Source organism: Quercus robur, chromosome 2, assembly GCF_932294415.1.
Source record: "Quercus robur chromosome 2, dhQueRobu3.1, whole genome shotgun sequence".
NCBI lineage: Eukaryota > Viridiplantae > Streptophyta > Magnoliopsida > Fagales > Fagaceae > Quercus > Quercus robur.
Window position 1 is genome coordinate 73,606,176 of NC_065535.1, and position 11,253 is coordinate 73,617,428.

At 36.4% G+C, this 11,253-nt stretch overlaps 1 protein-coding gene across 1 annotated transcript; it reads left to right on the forward strand.

Annotated features, from left to right (window-relative positions):
- Window positions 1–7,569: 7,569 nt before the first annotated feature.
- On the forward strand, window positions 7,570–8,949 carry LOC126714959 (uncharacterized). Its single transcript, XM_050415377.1, has one exon. The coding sequence runs from the start codon at window positions 8,256–8,258 to the stop codon at window positions 8,805–8,807; it is 552 nt and encodes a 183-aa protein (XP_050271334.1). The 5' UTR covers window positions 7,570–8,255; the 3' UTR covers window positions 8,808–8,949.
- Window positions 8,950–11,253: the final 2,304 nt, after the last annotated feature.

Here is an 11,253-nt window from a genome sequence, read left to right on the forward strand (position 1 = left end):
AGGTAAGACCACTGATTTAGGGACAAAAATGGAGTGCATGACCATTCCTTGTTGCTGTAGATTGTTAAGATCAGACATCATGGTTTGTTCCTGCCATGAAGGTGTTCTCAGCTTGTTATAGACCTGTTCTAATCTTTTTCTGTTGCTAAGGATTAAAACATGGTTGAATCCTAATTCTTTAACTTTAAGAATGGCCTCTACCAGAGCGTCTTGGATTGCAAGGGACTATGGCTTCCTTCCACTCTTAGCACCACCTGTGAATATAGTACTCCCATCCAGAGTTTTGGCGTCATACTAGCTTAACCACTTCTGTTGGAGCTTCTTTTTCTATAGCATGCCACTTTGATGAGAATCTGCCAGTCATTATGTATAATTTGCTGTGGTGGATGATTTCTCTAACCCAAGTTGCTCAAAACTCTCTAAGATAATATACTTCAATACCAAATTTATTCCAAGCATAATAGCCTATGTAATCCCATCAACCATAGTACAAATATGAGCCACTCGAGTTGGTATTTGCATTGCCATAGCTCATAGCAACAATAACTTGGCTAGAAAAAAGCGCAAACTAAAATACCTAGGACCATTGATGAAGTGTTTGAGCTACTACCAAAGGCTAAGTTAATTCTAAAGATATTCTATGGGTATGGGGGTGGTATTCATTTAGAAGATTTGGGCATCATGATCTAAGGGGGAGCAGCTATGAGCCTCTTTGGTTAGAGATTTCTAGTATCTTTGTTTCAAATGATATCAAAACTATGGTTTAAAAAGTGTTGTGAAAACACATACTTACAGTATTCATAAATCAATAAAATGTGTTTAGTACCATGTTTCAAATAACATGTTTTAGTATGTGAAAAAAACATAATTGTGTATTTGGTATATGTGTGTGTGTGTTTTTTTTTTTTTTTTTAAGTTGACAAGCACAGTACAATTTTAAATTATTATTTTTTATTTGAGAGAGAGAGAAGTCAGTTTATGTGTTGTCTAATCAAGTGGTCCCTATGGTTTTCAACATATTTACAAAAGTGTCATTGAGCAATGTTGTTTGGAAACTGAAAAATTGGTAAGAGGAGTTTTCAAAATTCAGTGTTTAAACACCCTAAAATGAGTAACATAATTCAAACACTTCAGTAAAAAACACCCTTACCAAATGCGTTGTTTTTTTTGAGCTCATAGTTTTCAAAAAAACTATTGTTCAAACACCCTAACCAAACAAGCCCATCACCTTTTTGCATTACGCCAAATAGTAAAGGGTTGAACTAAAGTAATAAACTTGGATCATTCCTGTTAATGTATATAGTGTTGTGGGCTTTAAGCCCAACTAGATTACTTGTATAGCACACATTTTTATATTACACTCTTTCTTGTACTACACACATATACCTCCTATATAAAAGCACTCATGTATATTCTATTATTTGAAAAATACAATACAATTATTCAGTATTTCTAACATGGTATCAAAGCTACTACTCTAACCCTTTGGTGTGCCGCTCGTAAGCAATCTTGTCTTCTTGGGTGTCATCCACTGCAGCCATTGTTGTGAGTAGCACCCACCGCAACTCTAGCACATCAAACACCACTGCCTTGCCGCCACCACCACTTCCACTTCTCTGATCAGACCACAAATTGCACCATCAGAAAGTAATCTCTCCGATCTGCTCTTCTATGAAAAATCGTCTTCATCGGACCTTTCACGCGCCTCCACATGCTGCTATAATTCTTGGCGTTAAAATCACGCGTCACCACGTGCTGCCAATATTCTTCATGCGCCACCACGCACTTCCACATGCCAGAACTTGGTCCGTTGACGTCATCGATTACGCCACATCAGCCTTAATGACGTCATCAAGCCACGTCATCACTGCTTACATCAGCAACACGTTAGCTTGCTTACATCAGCACTCAATTAATGATTACATCATCACGCTAACGTCATCACCGTTGACTTTCAGTTGACTGTTGACCACGCCTTTGATCATTGACTTTGACGTTGACTTTTTTGTAGTCCAGGTGCTCCTTACTCAGTTTTTCGCATAGATATCATTTTTACAGTCCGTTTTTGCATATTTTGCTTTTAAATGAAGAATAAGGACAAGTCTTCTTCTTGTTGCAATAATCGTTGTCGACAATCAAGCAAACGTTTTTGCAATTTTTGCAAACGTTTTGGCCATAATATTGAGATTTGCTATCATCGCAACAAATCAGTTGTTTCAATTTCTACTATTACTGTTGCTAACACTGAGAGTGTCCAGCCAATGGCTCCCATTTTTGCACAGTCTAAATCTTCTAGACACACTTTCACCATGTCCACAGATGACCTTAAAAATATCATCGCTAATGTCATTTGTATGGTTGGTAATACATCTTATTCCTCTTCTCTCTCAACTTTATCTGGTATGCCTCCTTCCTCTTGGCTTATGGATTTTGCTTGTTACAATCACATGACATCTCACTTGTCCTTATTTTCTTAACTTAAACCTACAACACACCCTCTTAATATTCGCACAGCAAATGGTTCTACAATGTTTGGTCATAATATAGGTTCTATTTCGACCTCCAACCTCTCAGTTCCTAGGGTCTTTAATGTTCTTGACCTTTCTTGCAATTTATTTTTTGTGGGACAATTAGCTGAGTTGAGTTATCGCATTATCTTTAATTATTTTGGGTGTATTATGCAGGATCCAAGAACGAGACAGGAGCTTGGGACCGGTCCCAGAGTTGAGCATATGTTTCCTGTGGACAACCTTCATCTTCCACTTGTTGCTCCTGTTTCTGTTGCTGCTACTACTACAGTTTCTTCAATTCCTTCCCTTGCACTTTAGCATGCTCAATTTGGTTATGCATCTTCCTCTCAAATACAACAATTAGCTTCTAGAGGTTTGTTAGGTCCAGTGTCTACAAAAAATTTTGATTGTGTTTCATGTTAGTTAGGAAAACAACCAGTTTTGCCTTTCAATACTAGTGAATCAATATCCACTGATATCTTTGACCTTATTCATTCTGATGTTTGGGGGCCTTCCTCTGTCACTAGTATTGGTGGTTCTCGATATTTTGTTGTTTGTGTTGATGATTACTTTCGCTATAGTTAGATTTTTAATATGAAACATCGTTCTAAATTATTGCAAGTATATTCTAATTTTGCAAAAATGGTTGAAACTCAGTTTTCCAAACGCATCAAAATTTTTCGATCTGATAATGCTCTTGAATACACTTAACATGCTTTCTAAGCTGTTTTGCATTCCTGTGACACTATTCATCAACTAACTTGTCCAAGTATCTCTTAGCAAAATTGTAGGGCCGAACGAAAATTTCGTCATATTCTTGACACTGTTCATACTCTCTTTCTCTCTGCTAAAGTTCATGCTCCTTTTTGGAGCGAAGCTACTCTTCATGCTATTCATGCTATTAATCGCATTCTAAGTCTTGTTATCCAAAATCAAACTCCATATGAGCGCCTTTTTGGGTTACCTCTGGACTATCACCACCTTCGCTTCTTTAGTTCTGCTTGTTTCGTTCTTCTTCAGTCATATGAGCATAACAAACTTGAGCCTCAGTCAAGGCTTTGTTGTTTTCTTAGTTATGGCGAAACTCAAAAGGGGTATTGGTGTTATGATCCTATTTCTCATTGTCTTCGTATTTTCCACAATGTTGTCTTTTGGGAATATCAATCATTTGTCAAGCTCTCTCACTTCCGTGCCTCCCTATCTTCCTCCTCTGTCTTAGATTTTTTTCCAGATGAGGCACATATTCCTTCTGTAACTACTCCTAATCCTCTTGTAGCTGCTCCTGATTCTCCTGTAGACTTCTCTGTCCAACCACCAGATATCCTTGATCCCTTTCTTAGTTCACCCTTTAATGAACAGTTCGAAGATGAATAGGTCGAAGACGAGCTACCCAACCCTAAGCTTGTGTCCCCTGCTTTTGCTCTGCCTGAATATCTTGCACAAGACATTCCACCTCGTCACTCAACTCGGGTAAGATTCATTCTTGCACATTTACTTGACTATCATTGTTACACTGCCCTTACTGCACTGCACAAGCCTCACACCTATCGTGAGGCTTCCACTGACTCTTTATGGCAGATTGCAATGAAAAAAGAACTTGATGCATTATCTAAAAACCATACTTGAGATTTAGTGACTCTCCCCCCTGGGAAATCAGTAGTTGGTTGTAAGTGGATCTACAATATTAAGACTCGCTTTGATGGGTCTATTGAGCACTACAAAACTCGTCTTGTTGCAAAAAGTTTTACACAGGATTATGAGATTAATTATGAAGAGACCTTTGCTCCGGTTGCTCATATCTCATCTGTTCGTGCCTTCTTAGCTGTTATTGCTGCTAGTAAATGGGGCTTTTTTCAGATGGATGTCAAAAATGTATTCCTTAATGGGGATTTAAGTGAGAAAGTTTATATGCAACCTTCTTCTGGTCTCTCTGTTGAATCAAACAAGGTTTGTGCATTTTATGGCCTTAAACAAGCTCCATGAGCTTGGTTTGCCAAATTTAGCTTTACCATCTCTTGCTTGGGTTACATGGCCAGTAATTATGATTTTGTCTTATTTCTTCATCACATTGACAAATGCATTATTTTACTTCTCCTGTATGTGGATGATATGATCATAACTGGTGATGACCTCAATGGCATTCAAGAACTCAAGGATTTTCTTAGTCAACAGTTTGAGATGAAAGATTTTGGACATCTTAGCTACATCTTGGGTCTTGAAATCAATCATTCTACAGATGGACTTTATATTACTCAAGCCAAGTATGCCTTTGAACTCTTGTCTCGAGTTAGACTTACCAATAGCAAGACCATTGACACTCCAGTTAAGTTTAATGCGCATTTGACTCCCTTAGGAGGTAAATCATTGTCTAATTCCTTTCTTTACAAACGCTTGGTTGGCAGCCTAATTTATCTCACTCTCATTTGTCCAGACATTTCCTATACTGTTTACCAGGTAAGCCAGTATCTATCTGCTCCACGATTGACTCACTATGCTGCTGTTCTACGCATTCTTCAATACCTAAAGGGCACTATCTTTCATGGTTTTTTCTTCTCTACTCAATCTCCTCTTATTCTCTGTGCATTTTCTGATGCTAATGGGCAGAAAATCTCACTGATCGCAGGTCCACCACTAGTTATTGCTTTCTTCTTAGTTCTTTGATTTCTTGGCAAAGCAAGAAACAAACTCATGTGGCCTGCTCTAGTACTAAAGCAGAATATCGTGCCCTTTCTGATACCACATCTGAGTTTATTTGACTACGATGGCTTCTCAAAGATTTAGGTGTGTTCACATCTTCTGTTACTTCTCTTTATTGTGACAACCAAAGTGCCATTCATATTGCTCACAATGATGTCTTCTATGAACAAACTAAACATATTGAGATCGATTGTCATTTTATCCTTTATCATTTTGTCCATGATACTCTTAAACTAATCTTAGTCTCCTCTAAAGATCAACTTGCAGATATCTCCACTAAGTCACATCCTAAGGGATGCCTTTATGATTTGGCTGACAACCTCAAGCTAGTCTCACATCCACCTTGAGTTTAAGGGGGACTGTTAACCTATATAGTGTTATGGGCTTTAGGTCTAATTAGATTACTTGTATAGCACACATTCTTATACTACACTCTTACTTGTACTGCACACATATGTCTCTTATATAAAGGCACTCATATATATTTTATTATTTGAGAAATACAATACAATTATTCAGTATTTCTAACAATTCCAATATCCAGTCCTCCAACTTGAATAGCATTCGATTATTTCACAAAGTCCAAGCTGCAATTCAGAATTTTGCTATCTCAAAATGGGAGAAGATATATAAAGCAACCTCAAATAAATTTCTAAAAGAAGATTGTGAGCAACTGAGATACCTTTTCCAATAGTAGAGGACATCCACTCCAAACAGGAGCAATCATCCTACAATTCCACTTCCACCCTACAATTCCAAAGTACATGTAGTTTGGTTTGTACCTCCTCTCACAAAGTTCACATAGAATTAGATGAAGACTCTCTTTTAACCGCATGTTGTTCCTACATAACAAAGATGGCAATGGGGTGGGGTGGAGTTGGATCATGGGTGCCTCATCCCCTCTTTAAGGCTGGTTGAGATATTTTACTAAACCTAATGAAGTTGATAAGATAAAGATGAAATATAAAGAAACAAAATGACCATAAGTGTAATAAGAGAGAATTAGTGACAAGTTTTTTGGAAATGATATTAAAATATGTATAAAATATGAGAAATGCTATGTCCACAACAGTTTCACAACATTTTTACAACAAATCACATGTATTAAGTTGTTATTAGTTCAAATTTGAATTCACAACTTAAATTACTTTTTTGCCCATCCATAACAATCAATAACAACCTACTATTTAGGATTTGTTGTGAAAATATTGTGGACATAGCATTTCTCATAATAAAATAAATAAATTATAACTAAGATATGTACGAAAATGATAAAATATGTATAATAATTTAAATATTTATCAAATAAAATAACTTATATACATTCAGGACAGACTGGGACAAGTTAAAACAGGATGATCAAAACCAGTTCTCACCTTATTATCTCTTTTGGGTGGGAAAAATCCGTGCAAGGTAGAGGCGGGTCAAGCAGGGCAGGATATTTGTCATCCCTAATAATAAGAAGATAATAAGTACTATGGACTATAAAGATTTGAAATTTGTTACCCACTCACACTTGATCTTGGTCAAAAGGCCGAGGAAGGTATTGTTACCCACTCAAATAAGGCAATATTGAGGAACTCTAGCACTTAAAGGGAATATTCTTGATCATGTGAGCTTTATAAGGGAGAAAGATACTATCCACCAAATTGGTCTGCCATCTATGAGATTTTTTTTGATAGGACCATCTATGAGATTGTGTCCGCGTTTGGCATCTGTCTTTCCAAATATTTATTTTAGTTTCATCTTCAACTCTCCATTTTACTCCTAAATTAAGAACAGAACGAGCCTCCAAGATACTACCCCAAGCATAGGAGGCTCTACCTGGAGTCATCACCTTCAAAAAAAAAAAAGGGGAAAATATTTAGACTTTAGCAAACGAAAAGAAAGCGAGGATTTATTATTTAAGAGGGAAAATTGCATAAAACAAACACCCCCCCTAGGTTGGGGTTTTGTTCACATATATCTCTGTGTTATCAATTTAAAATTTTAAACCTTTCAATTATTGTAATGGACAAAAGTGATCCATCTGTTTCATTTTGTATATTTTGAATGACATAATTAATAATAAAAAATTCATTCTTACATCAATTTTTATCAAAATATAAATTTTCAATTATAATAAATTTTAAATATTCATTGTACATGGATCTCAATTAGTTTATCTAGTTAAATTTTTCGTTCTCAACTAACATAAGACATTGTCTCAACTAATTTTTCGTTCTCAACTAATTAGAAACGCTGTTTCTTATAGCCCTTTTATTTATGTACCTCTAAACCTACCTTAGAAACGTCATTAACAAACAACGTTTCTAGATAAATGAACAGGAACACGGAACATCCTAACCTTTGATATTTGGACAAGATCCTAAACTCTCCTGTTCGTGGGCACACCTAAAAGCTTTCTTTGTGTGTCCAACTCTCTCTCTGCTGTGTACTGTGGTAAATAACCGAAGGCAAATAGGTAAAGCCTCGCAGAAACACAGTTCCTCTCACTCACAAAAAAAAAGCTTTTATTGATTTTGGTTTCCCTTTATTCCTTCTGTCTCTTTCTGATTGAAACTTTTCTCCCACCGTTTCACATGTAATTGTATCTCTTTCGTTACCTGTTCCCATTATCAATACCCCCATCTGAACTCTCTCTCTCACACTCACCGTCTTTTCCCTTTTCTCCATTTGCGCTTTTCTTATCAAGCTTTCAATTTTTCTTGTTCCTTTAGCTTCTTTTACCTTTAATTTCATCTGGGTATTTCTTATTCCTCATGTTCTTGCAATAAAATCTCTAGGGTTTTGATGTTCACCTCTTTTGGCTACCTTGATTTTCAATCATTTTTCTTCAATTTCATCTGGGTGTCTCTTATTTTTTGTTATTGTTGACTAAAATTTGTAGGATTTTGATTTTAACTTCGTCGGCAGCTTTGATAATTTCACATATTGTTCAATTCCCTTTGTTGGGTCACTCTAAGATCTCAATTTTGGATCTTGGGTTGTGTTCCTTTCTCTTTGACTCACTCTTTTTCCACACTGAATTTCAATTCCGTTAAAGCAATGTCAAGTGGCTATGCTATTGAGCTTTACTTCGATCCCGCCCTTGAAAACCAGGTCTTGAAGGCCTGGAATGTACTAGCTCGTCGCCAAATCAGCACCCAGCTCATCGAAATGGAATCACGCCCACACATCACACTCTTCTCAAGCCCCTCACTCGAACCCTCAAGGCTTGAGAACATTGTCAAGAGCTTTGCTTCAAAGCAGGAACCTTTGCCTCTATCTTTCTCCTCAGTTGGGTGCCTCTCCAATGACAACAATGTGCTCTTTCTCACGCCGACACCTACATTGTCTCTCCTTCAGTTCCAGTCTCAATTGTGTGATGCAATGAAGAAGGAAGGGATTGATATTGGGGATGATTATCGCCAGGACTCGTGGATTCCTTACTGTGCAGTTGCTCAGGATGTGCCAAGGGCTCGGTTTTGCGAGGCCTTATGTGTCTTGCGGGATTTGAAGTTGCCTGTTAATGGTTATGCTATGGATATCGGGTTGGTGGAATTTTCGCCTGTGCGCGAACTCTTCTCCTTTGTGTTTGGTAATTCAGTAGAAGCATGAGGTTTTCAGAACCATTGTTATGTCTTAATCTGAAATTTAGCTTTTTTTTATTATCAATGTGGTGCCTTTGTTGTTAATGTAGATTGATAGAAATGGTACTGTTTAGAGCATAGTTACAGAATTTTCAGTTTATGTTTTTGTATGACTTTTTCCTTTTGCTTCTTTTATAATTAATAATTTATTTTGCTCAAATTGATAACATTGTTGGATAGTAGGCATTTCTTTGCGTTGCTCTGGATGTTCAGAGTATATAGCAGATGCGATGATATAATCTTGAAGATATTGCTAATGGTTCTCTGGGGATCAAAAAGTTTTATTTTGGTTTAAAATTTTGTATTGGGGGTCTTTCAGGACATGCTACCTTTGATTGTATGTTAATTTTTTCATTTGCCACCACATTCCTATAGATTTTTTTGTTATGAACGTAATCTGATTTGATTTTTTTTGGTTCAATAATTTGAGAATCTTACTTGCTGCAGCAGAGCTTAGCTTTGTGAATCTTATACCCATGTGGGTTGGCTTTGTGGATTCTGTTTCATCAGTCCTTTCTTTTCTTTTCGTCACCTTTAACTGTTTCCTTTGTCCATCAATTTACCAATTTGTTCTCTTATCTTCATAGTCTTAGCACTCAAGTACTTTACAATGCTTAATTATTGCTAGTGTTATTCTAATGAACTCTAGTCACCATCATTCTTAGATTTTTATCAGTTGTAGCCTCTTAATTTCAATCTTGCAGCCCATGTTACAGAACTTTTGCGTCTCCACCTAAATAACCAAGTTCTCATATATGGTAAAAATACTACTTAGGTTGTTAACTATTCCACATTTTGTGACTAGGCTCTTCCTCTTCTAGTATCATTCACCGAGGATAGTGGAATCTTTTGCTTTAGTGTGTGTATCTCAGATTTTATAATTTTGTGAAAACCTTTTTCTCTGTTTGTACCAAGTAGCAGATATGTCACATATGCTGGCATTGCTGTTACATTTTTCTGTATCACTGCTCAAATGAAGTTACATTTTGTATGCATATTTTTGCTCTGACTCAATTGAATATATTGAATAATGGATGCCACTTGTTGTTTTGTCAATCAACATTGAGGAACTGTATATAAGCAGTTAGTTCATCTATATACATTAAAGAAAAATATGGATTTGTGGAGTTTCTTGTTCATGTGATAATGACATTCTAGCCATAATTTACATCTTTTTGGGATAAGAAGAAACATCTACTTCTTCCATGAGTAAACTGGCTGAGTATTACTTTTTGTTACATATTAGAAGATACATATCAATATCTTAGAAATTGTTTAATCTACGTAATGAATTTTCATTAAGTTTGGGTTTGAGGTGGGATGAAGGTGAGATAGCATAAAGAATAGAAACTGGTCCAACGATGCTTTCTTGATTTTTTACCTTAGAGATCTTGTGTAGTTAATTTTAGATTCTGTGTGTTGTGGTGCTTTTTAATGCCCAAATCCTTCCACTGGCCTTTAGTTCTCCATTCATCAACTATCAATTGTTATTTTAATGTATGAGGAGCTCAGCCAAGTTTAGGCTTGTTGCAGTTTATGTGTACAAATTTAGTACCTAGTGAATGGGTGGTACATAAAAGTCAACTTTTGAACTGACAATATGTTCCATCTCTCCAGATTTATGGTGTGGCATTGATGCCTTTTTATATTGCAGTGGAGTCCTCTTTTCTACCTTTCTTGTTCAACTCTATCTAGGGTGAAAAACATTATCTGGCTTGGCTTCATCTGTCCTGTATTTTCATTTCAGGGTTTATATTTATATTTGGACGATTATATGATTCATACACCCGGCTGGTCCATTACATCACTATCATTTTCCTGGCATCCAGCTAGAAACCCTGTTTGTCTTGTCCAGTATTATATGATCTGGCTGCCTGAATTACGAGAGCAGGCTAACCTATGGTGACTATATTATAGAAGTTCCTTTTCTACATAGAAAAAACCGGGACTTTTGTAAGAGCTGAAATTAGTTTTTCCACTTGCAGTGGTGCATCTCCCCATCACTTTTTGGCAGCCACAATGAGGATTATCCTTATTTATGCAAAGAAATGGCCTTTTAGGATGTTAATGCAGGATGAGTTAATTTACATGTGTACTGCTAGATTACATACAATTAATTGAAATAAGTCATTATTTTCATATTTATTTATCTATTTGTTTTTAACTTTAAAGAGTAGAAAAGCCTCTTGTTTGATTCTTCTTCTCATCAATTGCGCTATTGCCTTTTGCTTTGCACCCTCAATGTTTCTACTTTTCAGGTACTAATCCTTGTTGATATCATGTCCTATCGTTTGTCCCATTCTAGAAAGTTTGGTGGGTGGAGCCTGTTCTTCAATGACACTAACCCCCTATATGTCATATTTGTCTTGCTTCTTGATTAAGTAATGCCAACAATGATGACGGACTCTGAGTTG

Excerpts from the sequence above, each read along its gene's own strand:
- LOC126714959 (XM_050415377.1), top strand. The coding sequence starts at position 8,256 with ATGTCAAGTGGCTATGCTATTGAGCTTTACTTCGATCCCGCCCTTGAA.